Below are 22,952 nucleotides of genomic sequence, written 5' to 3'. Positions count from 1 at the left end.
TACCCATTTACTGCTTTTTATATTCTTGTCTAATCCCTATTGGGCCTGAGAGCGTTTGTGTCTGCCTCCTGAAATATATACGGAGATTCAGAATGTTTAAACCATACTATATATACCTTCCTATATTACTTCCTGGCGCCGCTGGAGTGGCAGCCTGTTACAGTAGCTCCTTCTTTGATCTCCTTTTTTTCTATTTTCTATTTTTCCTTTCTCTTTTTTTTTTTATTGTTACTCCAAAGGGACATTGCACTATGAAAAACCATAAGAGGACCTGGACCTTTGATGGACTTTTTACCTTGTTTTTACTTGGATCTATTGTGTTGGGAAATCCAGGAACTGAACAAGACCCTATTGTCTACTCCAGAGAAGCTATACTGCTGCTTAGGGACACAGCAAGGCAGCATGCTGCTAATAGACCAGAGGACATTCCACCAGAAATAAGGAAGACTAAGAGAAGAGGTTGCAGAGCTGGAGCCCTCAGGAAAGCTAGAAGGCGCTATAGACCTGCTCTTCCCTCCGTCATTATGGGCAATGTGAGATCACTCGGGAATGAGATGGACGAACTGTCGGCGCTGACCAGACATCATCGGAAATTAAGGGAGTGCAGCATGTTGCTGTTTACAGAGACCTGGCTCACCGAAGGTACTCCGGACACTGTTGTCTCGTTGGACGGCTTTAAACTCATTCGCGCGGACAGGACAAGGGAGAGCGGTAAGAGGAAAGGCGGAGGGCTGGCGATATTTGTGAATGATAGAGGGTGTGACTCTAGGCACATCGTGGTCAAAGAGCAAACATGCTGTAAGGACATTGAGCTATTAGCTGTGGGCATGAGACCTTTTTATTTACCGAGGGAACTATCGCATGTAATCATGATAGCTGCATATGTCCCCCCTTCTGCGAAAGCTGATGCCGCCACTGAGGTCCTACAATCCACAGTGAGCATGATGCAGTCCCTTCACCCCCAAGCACTCCTTCTGGTTTCGGGAGACTTCAATCATGTGTCTCCAACATCCATACTACCCAGTTGCACACAGTATGTTACCTGCCTCACTAGAGATAACAAAACATTGGACTTGTTCTTTGCCAATGTGAGAGGGGCATATGCCTCGTCAGCCCTACCGCCCCTTGGAAGATCGGATCACAACCTAGTGCACCTCCAACCCGTGTACAAGCCACTTGTACAGAGAGAACCTGCTGTCATTCGCACAGTGAGGATATGGACTGAGGAGAGTGATGATGCTCTGAGAGACTGCTTTGAAACAACCACTTGGGAAGTGCTGCAAGATTCCTATGGTGATGACATGGATGGTCTCACACACTGTATAACGGACTACATTAATTTCTGTGTAGACAACACAGTACCCACAAAAGTAATGAGGTGCTTCTCTAACAACAAACCATGGATCAGCCCCGGAATAAAGGCTCTCCTCAAAGAGAAGAAGTTGGCCTTCAGATCAGGTGACAAGGGCAGGCTGCGAGAGGTGCAGAAAGATCTGAAGAATCTAATCAGGCAGGGAAAGGCTAATTATAAGAGAAAAATTGAACTGAAACTGTCACAGAAAAGGATCCATGAAGTCTGGGAGGGTCTAAAGTCTATATCTGGGCATAGACGGACTGTCTCCAGGATGGTTGTAGATAAAGAGGGGCTTAATGAACTTAATCTATTCTTTAACAGATTTAATCACACACTGGCTGCTCCTGCCCCTGCATACCATTCACACCTCTCTGCTACAATAACCTCACCCCCTGCTGCAACTTGTCAACTGAGCCAGGGTCTGTTCTTCACAAGTACCCAGGTTGCAAAAGAACTGAATAAGATCAAAGTTTTGAAGGCTGCAGGTCCTGACGGCATCAGTGCAAGACTAATCAAAACCTGCGGGCACCAGCTGAGTGAGATCATTACATATCTGTTCAATATGAGCCTGAGAATGGGTATAGTACCACAACTGTGGAAATTATCGTGTGTGGTACCGGTTCCGAAGAAACCTTATCCGAAAGACCTTAATGACTATAGATCTGTAGCATTGACATCACACCTGATGAAGGTATTAGAGAGATTGGTTCTCACACGTCTCCGTCCTCTAGTGAGCTCGGATATGGACCCTCTCCAGTTTGCCTACAGGCCGGGCATTGGTGTGGATGATGCCATTATCCACCTTCTAGATAGGACTCTCTCTCACCTGGAGAAACCTGGGAACACTGTGAGAATAATGTTCTTCGATTTCTCTAGTGCTTTTAACACCATACAGCCAGGTCTACTGAGAGACAAGCTGGGCCTTGTTGGTGTGGACCTCCAACTCTCCACCTGGATCCTTAACTACCTCACGAACCGACCTCAGTTTGTAAAGGTTCGGGACAGTGTGTCACACGGTGATCTGCAATACAGGGGCACCTCAAGGTACAGTTCTTGCCCCTTTTCTCTTCACACTGTACACTGCGGATTTTAGGTGCAACTCATCTAGCTGCTACTTGCAGAAGTATTCTGATGACTCTGCAATAGTAGGTCTCATCACAGGAGGTGATGAAAGAGAGTACAGAGACACTAACCAAGCTTTTGTGCAATGGTGTCAGAGGAACCACCTTAGGATTAATTCCGGGAAGACCAAGGAATTGGTGGTGGACTTTCGCAAAGGCAAAAATCCACCAGTAGTGGTGAACATTCAGGGAAATGACATTGAGATAGTCGACACCTATAAGTACCTTGGTGTGATCCTCAATAATAAGCTTGACTGGGCCCATCACTTGGATGCAGTGTACAGGAAGAGCCAAAGCAGGCTTTATCTGCTCAGAAGGCTGAAAGCCTTCGGAGTTAGAGGGGCACTCCTTGCATCCTTCTTCAACTCTGTTGTGGCATCAGTCATCTTCTTTGGTGTGGCGTGCTGGGGTAGTGGCATATCAACCAGGGATAGGAATAGGCTGGACAAACTGATTAGAAGGGCCAGCTCTGTCCTGGGATGCCCCCTTGACCCAGTTCAAGAAGTAGGCGACAGGAGGATACTGGCCAAGGTGAGCTACATGGTGCAGAATGATTCCCATCCCATGCATAAGACCGTGACAAAGATGTGCAGTACTGTCAGTGACCGGCTACTTCATCCTAAATGTGAGAGGGAGCGCTATCGAAAGTCCTTCCTTCCTGCTGCAGTTAGGCTGTATAACCAGCACTGTCCAAAACGGAGAACGACCCAAACAGTGAACTGATAGATCCAAAGTTGTGACAGTCCGGTTACATTTTATTTTATTTTTTATTTATTTTTCCCTGTATATGTACCTACCTACTGTCAATGTAATGCCTTTATGCATCTGTATCTGTACTTGTTCCTGCCTTGCTGCTGTAATGCTCTGAATTTCCCCATGGTGGGACGATTAAAGGATTATCTTATCTTATATCTGGTGATACTGCACCCTTTTTCAACTTTTTATATTATTGTGTAATCCATACTGATCCTGTGAGCGTCTGTGTATGACTCATGAAATATATATGGAGATTTACAATTATCCCTAGACTGTATAGAGCTGTACGCTTCTGATACAGTACCATATATCTGCTGGTATTTCGGGTACATTTTCAAAAAAATTAGTAAGTATGGTGGAAGAGGCCGTGGGCGAGGGGGGCCAGCTGGTACTGATGGTGCATTTGCTGGTAGTGCCAAAAGCACAATAGCAGCTAAGGCAGGAGGTGTTGAGCCTGCGTCATGGTCTGGCTCCGAAAGGCCTGTATGGCTCTCTTTTCTGGGAGTAGGTAAACTGCTTTTAAAGCCGGAGCATCAGGAACTGGTTTTGCCTTACATTGCTGAAACAGCCTCCAGCTCTATCACCTCCTCTTCTGAAGTTTCAAAAAATGCAAGCACTGAGTCGTCAGTGCAGGCTTCTGGTCAGGAGCAACCTCTTTCCTTGGGTCCTTCACCCACACCAAAAGTGAAGGATGCGGCAGCCCACACTTCAGATTACTCCATGGAGCTCTTTTCACATACCATGCCTGGGTTCATTCTAAATGGGGCAGATTATATATGGAGCATTGTTTGGGTCCATCATACACTGGAGCATTCATCGATGAGGCCCATCATATACTGGAGCATTCCAAATGGGGAACATCAGACACTGGAGCAGCATTTACGCGGCCCATTACACACTGGAGCATTAGAAATGGGGCTCATTATATATGGAGCATTATTTGGGCCCATAACACACTGGAGCATCATCGATGGAGACCATCATATACTGGAGCATTCCAAATGGGGGACATCAGACACTGGAGCAGCATTTACTGGGCCCATTATACACTGGAGCATTAGAAATGGGGCTCATTATATATGGAGCATTATTTGGGCCCATAACACACTGGAGCATCATCCATGGGGCCCATCATATACTGGAGCATTCCAAATAGGGGACATCAGACACTGGAGCAGCATCTATGGGGCCCATTATACACTGGAGCATTAGAGATGGGACCCATTATATATGGAGCATTATTTGGGCCCATAACACACTGGAGCATCATCCATGGAGACCATCATATACTATAGCATTATGTGGAGCTCATCATATACTGTATGGAACATTATATGGGACCAATTATTCTGTATGGAGAAATATATGGGGCTCTTTATTCTGTATGGCGCACCATGTGGTGGCCATAATACTGTATGGAGTAATATACTGTCCATTTTTTGAGCTATTGTAGAATTTAAAATAGATATATCAGTCATGTCATGTAAGAAGTGAAGTATTTTTCATTGTGCTATACCTATATTTCTGTGCCATATCGGAGCATCATGAATTGTGGTATGTGTTAAAGGGGCGCACTGACACTCTTTGGCCCGGGGCACACGAAAACCTGGTTCCAGCCCTACCCCCCCCCCACAACTTTAGCCAAATATCCCCCAGTTTTCAATGCGTAACTATTATTATAAAGTAAATTAAGGTTGGCAAGCTTAAGTAATAAGAATTGATGTTTTTGGCATTGAAATTGGCACTGTAGGTGTGTTTACTGTCCTCCACTATCTGCCGACTTTGCTTACCTATTGACTTGTATTGTGTTTCGTGTTTCAGTCGGACCCCCGACTTTTTCCTATAGTCGGCCGATTTCGTTCGACTCGACTTAAAGTCGCTCATCTCTAGTGGGCACTATATCGCAGTATTAGGCTGGTTTCACATTAGCGCTTTTTAAGCGCACGCACGGCCGGGGGTAGCTCCGCCCCCGAGCCGGCTCTCTGCCCGGCGTGCCCGCCCCTTGCTTGTAGCGCCGCCTCCTAGCGCACAGCGGCGCCTGCGATCGGCGCACCCTATCTTTAGCATAGGGTGCGCAGATCGTGCGCAGGCCGTGCGCTAGTTGCGCTTTGACCTGCACTGCGCACTTTTGACGGTGCGCCGTGTGCGCCAAAATCAAACTTTTCGGATTTCGTCATGCTCGGCGCACCGTCAAAAGCGCAACTAGCGCACGGCCTGCGCAAGATCTGCGCACCCTATGCTAAAGATAGGGTGCGCCGATCGCAGGCGCCGCTGTGCGCTAGGAGGCGGCGCTACAAGCAAGGGGCGGGCACGCCGGGCAGAGAGCCGGCTCGGGGGCGGAGCTACCCCCGGCCGTGCGTGCGCTTGAAAAGCGCTAATGTGAAACCAGCCCTATTTGGATACTCTACGGAGGCAGCATACATATCCACTGAATTATTATTCAGTTTGTGTACTTAACGGCAGCATTACGGGGCAGTAATATGGTACAAACATCTTAGTAAATGGTCCAAATGTAGAATATATGCCCACACTGTTAAGTCTATTCAATTTTTTAGTATATTGGAGTATTTTGTACAGATCACCCCCTTCTTTGTTGTCCTGTGTATTCTGTTACTTACCATTAAACATGCTGTTGGCAATTGCACCACAGGGCGCCATCGGGGTGCCATTGTTATATACAGAAAATGGAGCACAGTAGCCACCGCCCTGTATATTCTGCAGACAGATAATAATTAAATGCATTAAATCATATTATTTTAATTGATGCAATTCTAATATTTCTTCACTAGGGCAAAAACGATGTTAATTACAGTTAGGTCCAGAAATATTTGAACAGTGACAAAAGTTTTGTCATTTTAGCTGTTTACCAAAACATATTCAAGATACAGTTATATAATCTATATGGGCTTAACCCCTTACCTACAAAGGACGTAATATTCCGTCCATGTGACCCTGGACCTAACTACCATGGACGGAATATTACGTCCCAGCGATCAGCGGCGCCCACGTGGTGAGCGCCGCTGATCGCGGCCGGGAGTCAGCTAATTATCATAGCTAACACCCGGCACAATGTGTCAGGGGCGGTCACGGACCGCCCCCGACACGTTAACCCCTTGCACACCGCGATCAAACGCGATCGCTGTGTACCGGGGGTTAAAGGGAAGCATCGGCAGGGAGGGGGCTCCCTCCGTGCTTCCCTGAGCCCCCCACGGCAGCGCAATGTGCAGCGCTGCTGCGGAGGGCTCTTTCCCTACAGGACCCGGGATCCAAGATGGCGACGGGGGGGCCTGCAGGGAGCTGACTTCCTCACTGCCTGCAAAGCGCAGGCATGAGGAAGTCTGCAGCAGTGCCTGTGACAGATCGCTGATCTGTCACAGTGATCTGTGATGTGACAGATCAGCGATCTGTCACAGGACAGTGATGTCCAAGCCCGGATTGGCAATATAACCAACCGGGCATTTTCCCGCTGGGCCGCTGTCACGTGGGCCGCGGGCGGCAGCGCCCGAACATCTGGCCGCTTGCCAGCTGCTGCGGCCACTGTGGCTCCTGCCGCCGGCCCTCTGCGGGCACAGATTCAAGTTCCACCCGCACTGCAGGGAGATAAGCCGCCACGCCCCCCACGCACCCCATCCTCGCCGTAGCATGAGACCCCCTCCCCCCCGCAGCCACTCACAGCGTCGCACTCGCTTGCCTGCTCGCTCTGTTCGCAGGACCTGTGATGAGATCACAGGAGGGGAGGAGTCAGGGGGTCACATGATCAGGAGCCTTTGTCCAGACCCACGATCATATCACCCCTGACTCCGCCCCTCCTGTGACCTCATCACAGGTCCTGTGCGCACAGCCTTGCCTCTACCGTCTGCAAGACTCTGCTTTGCTGTTGTCATGGTGCTGGTTGAGGTAAGTATGTGTGGGGTCAGGATTTACAGTGTGGATGTAGCAGAGCTGTGTGTGTACGAGGTGTACGGAGCGGAGCTGTGTGTACGAGGTGTACGGAGAGGAGCCGTGTGTATGAGGTGTACGGAGAGGAGCCGTGTGTGTACGAGGTGTACGGAGAGGAGCCGTGTGTGTACGAGGTGTACGGAGAGGAGCCGCGTGTGTACGAGGTGTACGGAGAGGAGCCGCGTGTGTACGAGGTGTACGGAGAGGAGCCGAGCGTGTACGAGGTGTACGGAGAGGAGCCGCATGTACGAGGTGTACGGAGAGGAGCCGTGTGTGTACGAGGTGTACAGAGCGGAGCTGTGTGTACGAGGTGTACGGAGCGGAGCCGTGTGTGTACGAGGTGTACGGAGCGGAGCCGTGTGTACGAGGTGTACGGAGCGGAGCCGCGCGTGTACGGAGAGGAGCCGCGCGTGTACGAGGTGTACGGAGCAGAGCCGTGTGTACGAGGTGTACGGAGCGGAGCCGTGTGTACGAGGTGTACGGAGCGGAGCCGTGTGTACGAGGTGTACGGAGCGGAGCCGTGTGTACGAGGTGTACGGAGCGGAGCCGTGTGTACGAGGTGTACGGAGCGGAGCCGCGCGTGTACGAGGTGTACGGAGAGGAGCCGCGCGTGTACGAGGTGTACGGAGAGGAGCCGCGCGTGTACGAGGTGTACGGAGAGGAGCCGCGCGTGTACGAGGTGTACGGAGCGGAGCCGTGTGTACGAGGTGTACGGAGCGGAGCCGTGTGTACGAGGTGTACGGAGCGGAGCCGCGCGTGTACGAGGTGTACGGAGAGGAGCCGCGCGTGTACGAGGTGTACGGAGCGGAGCCGTGTGTACGAGGTGTACGGAGCGGAGCCGCGCGTGTACGAGGTGTACGGAGAGGAGCCGCGCGTGTACGAGGTGTACGGAGAGGAGCCGCGCGTGTACGAGGTGTACGGAGAGGAGCCGCGCGTGTACGAGGTGTACGGAGAGGAGCCGCGCGTGTACGAGGTGTACGGAGAGGAGCCGCGCGTGTACGAGGTGTACGGAGAGGAGCCGCGCGTGTACGAGGTGTACGGAGAGGAGCCGCGTGTACGAGGTGTACGGAGAGGAGCCGCGTGTACGAGGTATACGGAGAGGAGCCGTGTGTGTACGAGGTGTACGGAGCGGAGCTGTGTGTACGAGGTGTACGGAGAGGAGCCGCGCGTGTACGAGGTGTACGGAGAGGAGCCGCGCGTGTACGAGGTGTACTGAGAGGAGCCACGCGTGTACAAGGTGGACGGAGTGGAACCGTGTATGTATGGAGTGGAGTCATATGTGTACGGGATGTACGGAGCGGAGCCAAATGTGTACAAAGCATACAAAGCGGGCTTTTCCCACTGACACAGGAGTACACGGCGGAGCCCTGAGGAGCATTTTAAAACACACACATGACGTTCCACCTGAAGTGATGTGCTGGAAGCTGACCGGAAATGAGATAATTTCTTGAGGAGATTGTGACGGAACCAGGAATGCTTCAGATCCATCACCGTGTCCTCCTCCGACAGCGCAGACAGCAGGATCGCCTTGGAATCGGGGATGTCGGCCATGTAAGCGGATCATGATAGGTCCTGCATCGGGAGGCTCAGGTGGGCACTACAATGGGAGCCGGGCTGCTATAGTATCTTTGTAGAATCTTTCTTTATTTCTTTCTCTCTTTTTCTTTCTTTCTCTGTTCTTTCATTCTCTCTCTGATCTTTCTTTTTTCTCTCTCTGTTCTTTCTTCCCCTCTTTCTTTCTTTTTCTTTCCTCTCTTTCTCTCTGTTCTTTCTTTTCTTTACTTCTTTCTTTCTCTCTCTGTTCTTTCTCTGTCTCTCTCTGTTCTTTCTTTCTTTCCCCTCTTTCTTTCTCTCTCTGTTCTTTCTCTGTCTCTCACTGTTCTTTCTTTGTCTCTCACTGTTCTTTCTTTCTTTCCCCTTTCTTTCTCGCTCTCTCTGTTTTCTTTTTTCTCTCTCTCTCTGTTTTCTCTCTTCCTTAGTGCCAGTCAGTGTGCCCATAATGCCAGCCACTGTGCCCTCAGTACCAGTCAGTGTGATCAGCAGTGCTAAATGGGTGCGATTAGGTGTGGACATGGGTGTGACTAGTTGTGAAATGGGTGTGGTTGGGCGTGGCCGCAGTCTTTGTCCGTCTTTCCCTTCTTCAAAAGTTGGGAGGTATGATAGGGGCGGCTATGACCAGGGGGTCTGGTTGCCCAATAGAGAGCAGTTCTGCCAGGAATTCTGTAATCATGCATACAAAAGGGGACAGCGCTTTGGGAGGAGTACTGTACCTAAAAGCAATAAATAGGACTGAGCTGAAATACTGGGCACAGCTGTGACTACATGTTATATAGTCGTGTTAATCTCCTCTCACTTCTTGTAAACTACCACTGTACAAAGATATTATATAGTCACCATGTGACTAGTGGGCCTGTGTAACTTCAAATGCCAGGGCTGAATTTTAGTCCCAGTCCGGCCCTGGTGGTGACAGAGAAGAGGCTCCTGCGCAGGCATCTGGTGGGCGCAGGCTCCGCCCCTCTGTCAGTCATGTAGGGCTTACTGCATCTCCATCTGGCCTGGTCCTGGGGGCGGCCCTAATTACATCATCAGTCCAGGAACCTGTGAGGGAGGACCTGATCCCTCAAATACCTTGGGACTGGTCTTGCAAGCCACCGGATATATTCTTGGTTCCCCTGCGTGCTACTTTGTAATTTGCTATAGTGAAAACTCTGACCTCAGCTTGGATTTCTGACCATTCTATTGCCTGACATTTTTGTACCTCCGCCTCTCTTCTGATTTTTTGACGCTGACCTTCGCTTGGATTCCTGACTCTCCTTCTGCCTGCTGATTTTGTACCTTTGCTGCCCTCCTGTTTTTTTACTGACCTTGGCCTGGACTTTTGACTCTCCTTCTGTCTGCTGATTTCGTGCCTCTGCTGCCCTCCGGCCTCCGACTCCTGCCTCCTGACCTTGATTACGGGTTTTAGTTTTGACCCCTTGGCGGCCGCCCTGCTCTGGTCCACTGCTCCTCTAGACAGCTACCCCCTGGGCCTTGCTACAATTCCAGATCCCTGTATAGGGGTTAAGGGTCACAGGGTTACTCGAGGTGCTGTCCCTACTACAGCCCAGATTCGCAGACGGCCGTCACAATAACTCAATCACACTTGCAGCCAGTTGACATGGATTAAAGTTGGCTCAACCTCTGTCCTGTGTCCTTGTGTGTACCACATTGAGCATGGAGAAAAGAAAGAAGACCATAGAACTGTCTGAGGACTTGAGAAACCAAATTGTGAGGAAGCATGAGCAATCTCAAGGCTACAAGTCCATCTCCAAATCCCTGAATGTTCCTGTGTCTACCGTGTGCAGTGTCATCAAGAAGTTTAAAGCCCATGGCACTGTGGCTAACCTCCCTAGATGTGGACAGAAAAGAAAAGTTGACAAGAGATTTCAACGCAAGATTGTGCAGATGTTGGATAAAGAACCTCAACTAACATCCAAACAAGTTCAAGCTGTCCTGCAGTCCGAGGGTACAACAGTGTCAACCCGTACTATCCGTCGGCATCTGAATGAAAAGGGACTGTATGGTAGGAGACCCAGGAAGACCCCACTTCTTACCCCGAGACATAAAAAAGCCAGGCTGGAGTTTGCCAAAACTTAACTGAAAAAGCCTAAAGCGTTTTGGAAGAATGTTCTCTGGTCAGAAGAGACAAAAGTAGAGCTTTTTGGGCAAAGGCATCAACATAGAGTTTACAGGAGAAAAAAGAGGCATTCAAAGAAAAGAACACGGTCCCTACAGTCAAACATGGCGGAGGTTCCCTGATGTTTTGGGGTTGCTTTGCTGCCTCTGGCACTGGACTGCTTGATCGTGTGCATGGCATTATGAAGTCAGAAGACTACCAACAAATTTTGCAGCATAATGTAGGGCACAGTGTGAGAAAGCTGGGTCTCCCTCAGAGGTCATGGGTCTTCCAGCGGGACAATGACCCAAAACACACTTCCAAAAGCACTAGAAAATGGTTTGAGAAAGCACTGGAGACTTCTAAAGGTGACCAGCAATGAGTCCAGACTTGAATCCCATAGAACACCTGTGGAGAGATCTAAAAATGGCAGTTTGGAGAAGGCACCCTTCTAATATCAGGGTCATGGAGCAGTTTGCCAAGGAAGAATGGTCTAAAATTCCAGCAGAGCATTGTAATAAACTCATTGATGGTTACCGGAAGCGGTTGGTCGCAGTTATTTTGGCTAAAGGTTGTGCAACCAAGTTTTAGGCTGAGGGTGCCAATACTTTTGTCTGGCCCTTTTTTGGAGTTTTGTGTGAAATGATCAATGTTTTGCTTTTTGCTTCATTCTCTTTTGTGTTTTTTCATTTAAGACAAATTAAATGAAGATAATAATACCAAAGAATGTGTTTGCAATCATTTTCAGGAAGAAACTGAGTATTATCTGACAGAATTGCAGGGGTGTCAATACTTTTGGCCACAACTGTATAGCCATATTCCACAGCGCTTTACATACATTATCATCACTGTCCCCGATGGGGCTCACAATCTAAATTCCCTTTTGGTATGTCTTTGGATATCTGTGTTCCAATGTCTTATTCTAGAGAAATCCACAATGTTTTTAAATATGTAAATTAGCTGTTAAGCTCTATGGGCCCCATACAGACCTCCCTGAAAATCCTCTTCCAGAACTTATTTAAATGAAAGAGGGTGTTCCAACTCTGAGACATGTAGATCAGGAGAGCAGACTGTCAGTCATTACATGTCTCCACTGGAAATGCCCCCTTTTATTTACAGTCAGATTCTCAGGGAGATCTATATCCGCCCCATAGATCTTAACAGCTCATTTCCATATTAAGAAAAACATATCATTTTACTCAGCTTCCTATAGCCTATATAGACGGCTTAGGATGGTTGATCCTACTGACAGATTCCCTTTAACTATTGCAGATTTCACTTTGGTCATTAAAGCAAATGTAACAGGATTAGACTTTCTATTTTCTGTAGCTCACGTGTCGGCTTTCGGCTTTACTGTATAAACTGGAATTATTGAGTCTGTCTTGACCGAGACATTGAAATATAATGGCAGAGAGAAAATTAAGAAAAAACCTTTCATTCTGGAGGGCTCAGCACCTTCATGTATTACACAGCCCAGTGATTTTAGTGGCACTTTTTAATTACTAATTTTTCTGTAATGAACCTGCCAAGAATTACTGGTGTATTGTGGGCTGCAATTTCCAGGGGCAAGTATTTTGCACCTCTTTTCCCAATAATTTTTAGCACTCCCTTCCACCAATCTATTGGGCTCTGTTGTCCTTATATTTTGCATTTTGACCTCCTATATTCATTTTTTTCTGAACTTAGACATAAGTTTTGAAAAATAAAATATTGTTCTACTTATCCCTTCACGACCTATCACGTATAAGTACATCTTAGGTCGCCTCCCTTCCTTTGATACGGGCTCCGAGTCCGACGCTGAGCCCACATCTTTTCTGACACATGATAGCTGGTTTGATCAACTGTCATGTGCCCCTAACAGCTGAAATTGCGATCCACCTGCGGCAGCTAACATGTTAAATGCCACTGTCAATCTCTGACAGCTGCATTTAACACATGCGTGCCGGAAGCGTGTCACAAACCACACCCACGGACGCCCCTGGAGATGATGATTTCTGCTACACATAGCAGGGCTATACGTAGCACAAGCGATCAGATGATTGCAGCTTCAAGTCTTCTATGGAGACTACTGTATTGAAGCAAGTCAAAAGTGGAAAAAAAATGTTTTAAAAAATATAAAAAAAGTTTAAAGTTCATATTTCCATAGTCAAAATAAAACAATACAAAAAAGCGATCATATATTTCATATTGCTGCATTAAGAAAGTCCCAATTTATCCAAATACAAAGGCAATCTGATTGGTAAACTACGTAACGAGAAAAAAATCCAAACCGCAAAATTACGTTTTTTTGGTTCATAGCAACGGGTGATTAAAAAAATCGTATCTACCCTAAAATGCTATCACTAAAAACATCAGCTCGGCGCGCAAAATATAAGCCCTGACCCAGCCCCAGATCCCAAAAAATGGAGACGATACGGATCTCAGAAAATGGTGCAATTTTTTTTTTTATTAAACTTTGGATTTTTTTTCACCACGTAAATAAAAAACAATCTATACATGTTTGGTATCTGTCATCTCATAATGACCTGGCGAATCATAATGGCAGGTCAGATTTAGCATTTGGTGAACATGGTAAAAAAATAAAAAAAACTGTTGTGGAATTGCACTTCTATACTTCTCCAGCAGTGATGGTGGATCTGCTGGACCTCAGGGCGCTGGATGTGGAGGTTTACCGTCTTTTAGATGTCGTAGGGGAGCGGCAACAACATGTAAACACGCGGGCAGCCCTAGATAATACACGCCGGCATGATGATAAGATCCGGCGGAAGGTGGAACCTCTTCTCTTTTTCTCCTTTTTTACATTTTCTGGGCTTTCTTGCTCTGCATTTGGATTTATTGCAGATTTTCTTTTCTCGATGTCTGATGCTTGGGTACACTCTGGATGGGACTTTGAATTCTCATTGTTCATCGTGATGGTAGCGATGGTGCAGAGTTTAGAAAGCCTTTCAGAGGATGACGTAAAATTTTGGAAGTCAAGGTCCTTGTCCTCACTTGTGTCCTCTTCTTTCTCTGAGACCATAAGCATGTCTCTATGAGCGTGATTGATAAAGAGGCTGGTGTCCACATTTGATACAAGATGAGGAATATACATCGGCTTCTGATTTAGAAGATTGTCAAAATCTATTTTTTTCATGAATGGATGATCCTTAATCTCAAATGCTCCACCTGTCCCAAGTCTTTGCTCAGGATTTTTTTTGAGCAGGTCAGTGATGAGGTTCTTAGCCTCACGGGATGGACAGCGTTTGTAATTCCAAGGTATTTTTCCCATGACAATCATTCTTTTAAGCTCAGGTATGAAATCCGTATCAAATGGTAAAGATCCAACCAGAAATTCATGGAGGATGATCCCCATTGACCACCAGTCAACAGGTCTTCCGTAGTCTTTCATTAGGATGACCTCTGGGGCCATGTAATTCAGGGTACCACAATTCTCAAGGTCCTTGAACTCTCTGGAGATGTCCTTCACTGATTGCTTATAGTTGTTGGTTTTTGGTATCATGACACCAATTTTTGAAAGTCCAAAATCGGCGACTTTAACGTGCCCAGCAGTTGTAATCAGTAGGTTGTACGGTTTCAGGTCTCGGTGCACCACACCATAGCTGTGCAGGTATTCCACAGCAAGAACTGTTTCTGCAAAGTACAGACGGGCCAAGGGGATAGATAAACGGCCCTTGGTGCTTAGAAGGGACCCACAGTCTCCACCTCCAACATACTCCATGACCATACACAGGTGAGATCTAGTAGGGAAGGAGCAGAGCATGGAGACCACAAAGGGACAATCAGCGAAGGTCATGATGTCCCTCTCCAGAAAGGCCGCTTCCACGTGTTTTTCAGTTTCCAGGTTCTTCTTCGCCATTTTCTTCATAGCGAAGATCTGCTGTGAGTATTTGTGCTGCACTAAGTAGACAGCCCCAAAACATCCGCCGCTGATCAGCTTGGATGTCTCGAAGTCGCTCATATGCGGCTTTCTCGCCGGGATCAATGATTCCATCAAGTTAGTGGCAGGCTCGTGGATCTCTGGCATCTCACAGATCACACTCTCAGGATCCGGCAGCTCAGGGGTTTCTGTTGTCAGATCGCTGCTTGGCCCCGGATGACTCGTATTAGGGTCCGGGGATTCCGGGGGAACATTTTCCCCGTCTTTGTCGTCGCCTTCTGGTGTCTCAGTGGCAGGCTCGTGGATCTCCGGGATCTCACAGATCACACTCTCAGGATCCTGCAGCTCAGGGGTTTCTGTGGTCAGATCGCTGCTCAGCCCCGCCTGACTCGTGTTAGGGTCCGGGGATTCCAGGGGGACATTTTCCCCATCTTTGTACTCGCCTTGTGGTGTCTCCAGGCGTTCCGGGGAGCGGGCCGGACCTTCCAGCACATACAGGACTTTTTCGGCCAGTTCTTTAACAAAAGCCAAATCTCCATCTTGAGATTTTTCTTCAGCCTGCTGTAGTAATGTCCTGATGTTCCGGGTTAAATCTGTCAGATACTCTGAGGTAAGACGGTCTTGGTGGTATTTGGTCAGGCAGTCCTGCACTAGCTCCACCACCAGCCGGTGAGTGAAGCCGAGGACGCCATCGGGTGGTAGAAGCGTAATGTCAGAGCAATGGGTGTAAATAATCTCCAATAATCCTTCTACCTGAAGCTTGTCTAGAAGAAATTCAGCCATAGCGAAAAATTGCAAATGCACTCAGTCACTAGGGAGCCAAAATGGCAGCCGGAACCCTGTGTACACAGCATAAGTAACTGCGAGCGGTGATGTCATAATGGTCGACCATCTGTGATATCATAATGGCTGACCATCTGTGATGTCATAATGGCCGACCATCAGTGATGTCATAATGGCCGACCATATGTTTTCAAACATTTTTTTTTTTTAAACCGTCTTTATTGAGTGTATTACAAAATATACATATAATGTCCAATAACATAACAGAAGAACATTTATGCAATATTATTAACATTAGACGGCATTTTTTCAACTATAACCCCCCCGCCCCTCCCCCTCCACTCCCCCGGGCAAACTCCATAACTTCGTAACACAATTTCATTCCAGTCTAACAGGGATATTACCAGCAAGCTGCTCTCTCATATACCAGTTGGTGAGCTGGAAACAACTATGTATCGCCTGGCTTGTGGAAGATGTCTGAGTATTGATAAAAGAGGACCATGTGAAAAAAAAGCGGTCAGTGTCTTTTTCTTTATTAAGTAAGGTCTCTATCCAATCCATTTTGAAGAGATATGTTACTTTTGTAGTAATTAAGCTTAAAGAAGGTGTTGCATCCTGTGCCAACAAACGGAGAATGCTTTTACGTGTGGCTGCCGCCCATATGAACAAGATGCGGCACTGCTGGACAGAAAGCCTCACCAACTGGTCCTGTGCGAGAATATTAAATATGGCCCACTCTGGGGAGAGAGAGATAGATATGCCAGAATCCCACACCTCGCTTTTTATTGGGCAGTCCCAAAGGCAATGGAAAATATCAGCTGGAGAGTGTAAGCATTTAGGGCAGGGATAGTCCCCTGAGGGGGACATTTTAGACTTGACCTCCGGGGAGAAGTATGCTCTATGAAATATCATAAGAGACATGGTTATGTAACTGTCATATGGTAATTTAGAGTTAATACGCATAGTGGCTTTCAAAAGGTCATTTACCCGACAGTTCGTTAATTGAGCAACCCATTTTCCAGGGCCTGGTGAAGAGTCTGACCAATGTATAGAAGGCTTAATGATTTATATATAAGACTCATAGAATAAGTTCCCATTTGGGCTTTAATGGATATTAAATTTAGAGGGTGTGTTCTAGCATCATCCGGTAAAATTGTCTACTGTAAGGATTGGGTATTTGAAAACCATGTCCTCTAAGGTAAGAAGGCATTGATTACTTGTTAACGTATCTCGGACCAGTCTACACCCATTGTTTCCAAGCACCTTGTAAATGAGAGCTGACTTGCCTTGTAGAAAAGAGGGGTTACCTTGAAAGGGAAGAAACATCGAGATGTGGGGGTCAAGACCGCTAACTCGTCTAGCTTGACGCCATCCCAAGATTACCGACCATAATAGAGGATTATCTCTAACCTCCACTGGAATTTCAGCATTTCGTAGGTGAAGCAATGCTGGGAGGCTGAAGGGTCTACACATGGCCTCATCTATTGGGGTATTAGTGAAGCGATTAAAGGCGTATATCCAATCAAGGGAATGGCGAAAAGCAGCCTCTATACTGTAGAGGCGTAAATTTGGGAGATTAAGTCCACCCAAAGATTTGGTTTGCTGTAGCTTAAAAACACTAATTCTAGAGCCCCCTTCCGAGCCCCAAATAAATAGGCAGAAGGCTCGTGTCAGTAGCCTATCATCAGCTTTAGAAAGTAGAACCGGGAGCGTCTGTAAAGGAAAGAGTATTTTAGGGAAAGAGATCATATATTAGATGGGCTTTACCTGCAAAGGATAATTTAATGGATTTCCAGGATTGAATTTCTTGTATAACTACAGAAATAAGAGGCTGAACATTTAATTTATAGATATCATGAGGATTTGATGGTAGGTCAATGCCAAGATAAGGTAAAGAATTTCTCCTCCACTGAAAAGGAAAAGGGAATGGCCACCGTTTCTGAGCAATTTTAAAAATAGCTAAAGCATGAGATTTATTAAAGTTTATACGAAATCCCGAAACTGCTCCAAATTCATTAAAGGCGTCCATTATAGAGGAAATGGATTCCTTAGGATTGGATATCATGAGTAAGATATCATCAGCAAATGCAAACGTTTTAAGTGTATGGTGACCGACCCCTATGCCCCCAAAGGAAGGGATCATCTCCAGATATCTTAGTAAAGGATCAAGGGCAATATTAAACAACAAACGTGACAGAGGACAGCCCTGCCTCGTCCCCCTGAAGATGGAAAAAGGGGTTGACTGGATACTTTCAAACATTTTTATTGGATTAAAGTGGACCTTTTAACCAAATTTATCATGGTTAGAGGGCTGTCCACTACTTGGACAACCCCTTCTTGATGCTTGCCCCCGATTCAATAAAAAAACTTTACTCGCCTTCCTCAGTGGCGCCGTTCCCACTGTGTCAGCACTCACGGTCCTGGAGTTCTTCTGCGGTTGTTGTGACACGTGCCTCCAGCACCCAAAATTTGTCATGGTTAGAGGGTTGTCCACTGCTTGGACAACCCCTTCTTGATGTTTGGCCCCGAGTAAATAAAAAAAACTTTACTCGCCTCCCTCGGTGGCGCTGTTCCCGTGGTGTCAGCACTTGCGGTCCTGGAGTTCTTCTGTGGTTGTTGTGACACGTGCCTCCAGCACCCAATCTGATCCGGCATCGCTGTGCCCGCCTTAGGACAAATCAAACATGAAGAGGAAGTTGGGGCTCTAGCTACTTTATCACTTGCTCTTCATGTTCAATTCAACAGGAGGCAGAGACAGTGACGTCAGCGCTGATTGGGCACTGGAGTCACGTGTCAAAACAGCACAGGAACCCTAGAGAACGGTGTTGGCATGGGAGGTGAGTATAAGCTTTTGTATTTTTTCGGGGCCAAGCATGGGGTATGAGGAGAAGTTGCCCATGTAGAAGACAACTTCTTTAACTAGACACATTATGCAATTTTGCCTCTCAGTTACGGCGATATTAGCAAAGTATTGGCACATATTAAATCAAAAAGAAAACGGTAAGTCCAAGTGGGTGTTATCAATTACTTTTCACCGGGGGCGTGTACTTCTTCTTCCTGTATGAGTTGCCCAATCATTACCAGGGAGCAGCACAGCAGAAAAAGACTGCGCCTCACCATAGCCTAGGTTTCTCAGTGTGTGAGATGTAAGGATACAGAGCTGATCTCCTGGTCTAACCTCCTGCATGATTAGACAGTGCTGGGTATAGCTCACAGAAGACACACCTTTCGGATAAGATCAATGTGTAGCTGTGTCATATTGCAAACCCTTCTATCAGCTTTCCTCCTCTTTTAGCACGGTCAGCTCTGCTCGGCTGACCCCTCACTTCTTGTCCAGAGGTAAAAGCTCAATTCTTTAAGCTCAGGATAAATAAATCTGATAATACACTGCACAATGAAATTCATAATTTTACCCATGAGTGGAATATAAATTTACCCTGATCCATTGCAATACATGTGTGTTAGTCTATTTTATGTCTGACGTTGTGTGCATGAACCAGTAGGCTCAGGATGTACAAACAGATTAAAAAAAAACATCTTTGTGACTTAAGATTTGTGATTTTACTCAAAGGCTGTTTATATTTGTAGCCAACTTAACAGAAATGGAGCAATCAACTGAGCTTCTCCTATGCACCATTTTATGGGGCACTTACTATTATTTTATTTGAGGGGAAAAAAATAGATCACAATGGCTGCCCCTATGTTTCTTTTGCTTGACTTTATTATGTAGCTACCATAGGAAAAAAAACAATAAAACCTGCAGTTTCTAATTGATGAGTAAATTATTTGATATACGGTACATACTGGAAGAAAAGCTTTTTTTGTTGTTGTCATTAAAGCGGAGGATTAATGCACAACTTCAGAGAAGTCTCCGTCATCATGCACAATGAATTTCCCATGCATTTTACTACCCAATTAGGGGATAATAAACTCTGCTTGTAAATATGGTGAATTTTCTTTTAATGAATATCTCCCATTGATTCTCAAGAGTAAACCAGAAAATCAGTAAAACTTCCAGGCGGTTCTCTGTGTTCCATCCACATGTTCCATTCTCTGTGTCCTGTCCACGTGTTCCATTCTCTGTGTTCCGTCCACGTGTTCCATTCTCTGTGTTCCGTCCACGTGTTTCATTTTCTGTGTTCCGTCCACGTGTTCCATTCTCTTTGTTCCGTCCACGTGTTCCAATCTCTTTGTTCTGTCCACGTGTTCCATTCTCTTTGTTCCGTCCACGTGTTCCATTCTCTTTGTTCCGTCCACGTGTTCCATTCTCTGTGTTCCGTCCACGTGTTCCATTCTCTTTGTTCCGTCCACGTGTTCCATTCTCTTTGTTCCGTCCACGTGTTCCATTCTTTTTGTTTCGTCCACGTGTTCCATTCTCTATGTTCTGTCCACATGTTCCATTCTCTGTGTTCAGTCCACATGTTCCATTCTCTTTGTTCCGTCCACGTGTTCCATTTTCTTTGTCCCGTTCACGTGTTCCATTATTTTTGTTCCGTCCACATGTTCCATTCTCTGTTTTCCGTCCACATGTTCCATTCTCTTTGTTCCGTCCACGTGTTCCATTCTCTGTGTTCCATCCACGTGTTCCATTCTCTGGTACTCCGTCTACGTTTTCCATTCTCTTTGTTCCGTTCACGTGGTCCATTCTCGGTGTTATGTCCACGTGTTCCATTCTCTGTGTTCCGTCCACGTGTTCCATTCTCTGTGTTCCATCCACATGTTCCATTCTTTTTGTTTCGTCCACTCGTTTCATTCTCTCTGTTCTAGCCACGTGTTCCATTCTCTGTGTTCTGTCCACGTGTTCCATTCTCTGTGTTCCGTCCACTTGTTCCATTCCCTGTGTTCCATCCACGGCAATTCTCATCTCTTCTATTTCATTATGTGAAGCGTTTCAACTCGCTAATGTAATTTCTCCATGAAGGAAGCAAATTATAATATTTGTAGCATTTTTTAAATATTTTGGTATTACTGTAGAAGCTGACCACATAGTTCCCCCTTCCAGACATATTGAGCTACAATGAAGGCCCAGTCTTTTTCCTTTACTCAGCTGAAATATTCAGCCTTGGGACACCGAGCTTAACATATAGAAAAAGGATTTTAAGTTGGCAAAGTTTATGTTGAGAATTCTTTTCTCTTAAGTAATTATTAGAAAATATTTTCTCTAAATCAGTGTTTTTTTGTTTTTTTTAAATGATGACACAAATGTATTGTTTTTAAAGGGAATCTGTCAGTAGGATAACCTCTTATAAGCCATCTGTATGGACATGTAGGTCATAGGTAGCTGAAAAAAATACCTATTATTATTAAGCTTTTGCATATACAGTTGTGGCCAAAAGTATTGACACCCCTGCAATTCTGTCAGATAATACTCAGTTTCTTCCTGAAAATGATTGCAAACACAAATTCTTTGGTATTATTATCTTCATTTAATTTGTCTTAAATTAAAAAAACACAAAAGAGAATGAAGCAAAAAGCAAAACATTGATCATTTCACACAAAACTCCAAAAAAGGGCCAGACAAAAGTATTGGCACCCTCAGCCTAATACTTGGTTGCACAACCTTTAGCCAAAATAACTGCGACCAACCGCTTCCAGTAACCATCAATGAGTTTATTACAATGCTCTGCTGGAATTTTAGACCATTCTTCCTTGGCAAACTGCTCCAGGTCCCTGATATTTGAAGGGTGCCTTCTCCAAACTGCCATTTTTAGATATCTCCACAGGTATCTCCAACTTTGAATTTTTATGCCCTTAAATCACAGAGATACGGCACACAAAAAACTTGATAACTAACATTTCCCACATGTTTACTTTACATCAGCACAATTTTGGAACCAAAATTTTTTTTTGTTAGGAAGTTATAAGGGTTAAAATTTGACCAGCGATTTCTCATTTTTACAACACCATTTTATTTTTAGGACCACATCACATTTGAAGCCACTTTGAAGGGTCTATATGATAGAAAATACCCAAAAGTGACACCATTCTAAAAACTGCACCCCTTAAGGTGTTCAAAACCACATTCAAGAAATTTATTAACCCTTTAGGTGCGTCACAGGAATTTTTTTGAATATTTAAAAAAAAAAATAAACATCTAACTTTTTTTCACAAAAAAAAAAATTCAAGTTCAATTTTTTTTATTTTACCAAGGGTAACAGGAGAAATTGGACTGCAAAAGTTATTGTGCAATTTGTCCTGAGTACGCTGATACCTGATATGTGGGGGGGAACGACTGTTTCGGCGCATGGCAGAGCTCAGAATGGAAGGAGCGCCGTTTGACTTTTTCAATGCAAAATTGGCTGGAATTCAGATCGGACACCATGTCACGTTTGGAGAGTCCCTGATTTACCTAAACAGTGGAAACCCCCTACAAGTGACCCCATTTTGGAAACTAGACCCCCCCAAGGAACTTATCTAGATATGTGGTGAGAACTTTGAACCCACAAGGGCTTTACAGAAGTTTATAACGTACAGCGGTACAATTAAAAAATCATATTTTTTCCACAAAAATGATCTTTTCACCCTCAATTCTTATTTTTCCAAGGGTAACAGGACCCTAAAAGTTATTGTGCAATTTGTCCTGAGTATGCTGATACCCCACATGTGGGGGTAAACCACTATTTGGGCGCATGGCAGAGCTCGGAAGGGAAGCAGCGCCATTTGACGTTTTTGGCTGGAATTGAGATCGGACACCATGTCGCGATTGGAAAACCCCTGATGTACCAAAACAGTGGAAACCCCCCACAAATGACACCATTTTGGAAACTAGACCCCCTAAGGAACTTATCTAGATGTGTGGTGAGCAGTTTGAACCCCCCAGTGCTTCACAGAAGTTTATAACGTCCGGGCGTGAAAATAAAAAATTTGTATTTTTTTCCACAAACATGATCAATTAGTCCCCAATTTTTTCATTTTCCCAAGGGTAACAGGAGAAATTGGACCCCAAAAGTTGTTGTCCAATTTGTCATGAGTACGCTGACACCCCATATGTGGGAGAAAACTACTGTGTGGACACACGTCGGGGCTTGGAAGGGAAGCAGTGACGTTTTGGAATGCAGACTTTGATGGAATGGTCTACGGGTGTCATGTGCGTTTGGAGAGCCCCTGATGTACCTAAACTATTAAAACTCCCCACAAGTGACCCATTTTGGACACTAGACCCCCCATGGAACTTATCTAGATGTGTGGTGAGCACTTTGAACCCCCAAATGCTTCACAGAAGTTTATAACGCTCGGACGTGAAAATAAAAAAATCATTTTTTTTCACAAAAATGATATTTTTGCCCCCAATTTTTTATTTTCCTAAGGGTAACAGGAGAAATTGGACCCCAAAAATTGTTTTTCAGTATGACCTGAGTAGGCTGATACCCTACATGTGGGGGGTAAAACACTGTTTGGGCGCATGGCAGAGCTTGGAAGGGAAGGAGCACCATTTGACTTTTTCAACTCAGAATTGGCTGGAATTGA

The 22,952-nt window shown here is 45.8% G+C and overlaps 1 protein-coding gene and 1 pseudogene across 3 annotated transcripts in view; both read right to left on the bottom strand.

Moving 5' to 3' along the window:
• Positions 1 to 22,952, bottom strand: part of LOC141097311 (cell cycle control protein 50C-like) — a 92,120-nt gene that overhangs the window by 17,995 nt on the left and 51,173 nt on the right. The window contains exons 1-2 of one of the 3 annotated variants that reach the window (XM_073584383.1): positions 6,923 to 6,991; positions 5,850 to 5,946 (exon numbers count right to left, since the gene is read on the bottom strand). In XM_073584383.1, coding sequence (XP_073440484.1) covers positions 5,850 to 5,889 — 40 coding nt within the window. In that variant the 5' untranslated portion in view covers positions 5,890 to 5,946; positions 6,923 to 6,991. Of the gene's footprint in view, positions 1 to 5,849; positions 5,947 to 6,904; positions 6,992 to 22,952 lie in introns of those variants that run through there. The other 2 variants (XM_073584384.1, XM_073584382.1) reach the window with 2 other exon arrangements.
• Positions 13,008 to 14,849, bottom strand: LOC141097282 (microtubule-associated serine/threonine-protein kinase 3 pseudogene; annotated as a pseudogene).

The sequence above is a fragment of the Dendrobates tinctorius genome, unplaced genomic scaffold (genome assembly GCF_039654945.1).
Source record: "Dendrobates tinctorius isolate UK_male_01 unplaced genomic scaffold, ASM3965494v1 ptg000084l, whole genome shotgun sequence".
Taxonomy (NCBI): domain Eukaryota; kingdom Metazoa; phylum Chordata; class Amphibia; order Anura; family Dendrobatidae; genus Dendrobates; species Dendrobates tinctorius.
This window is presented reverse-complemented; position numbering and strand designations above follow the sequence as displayed.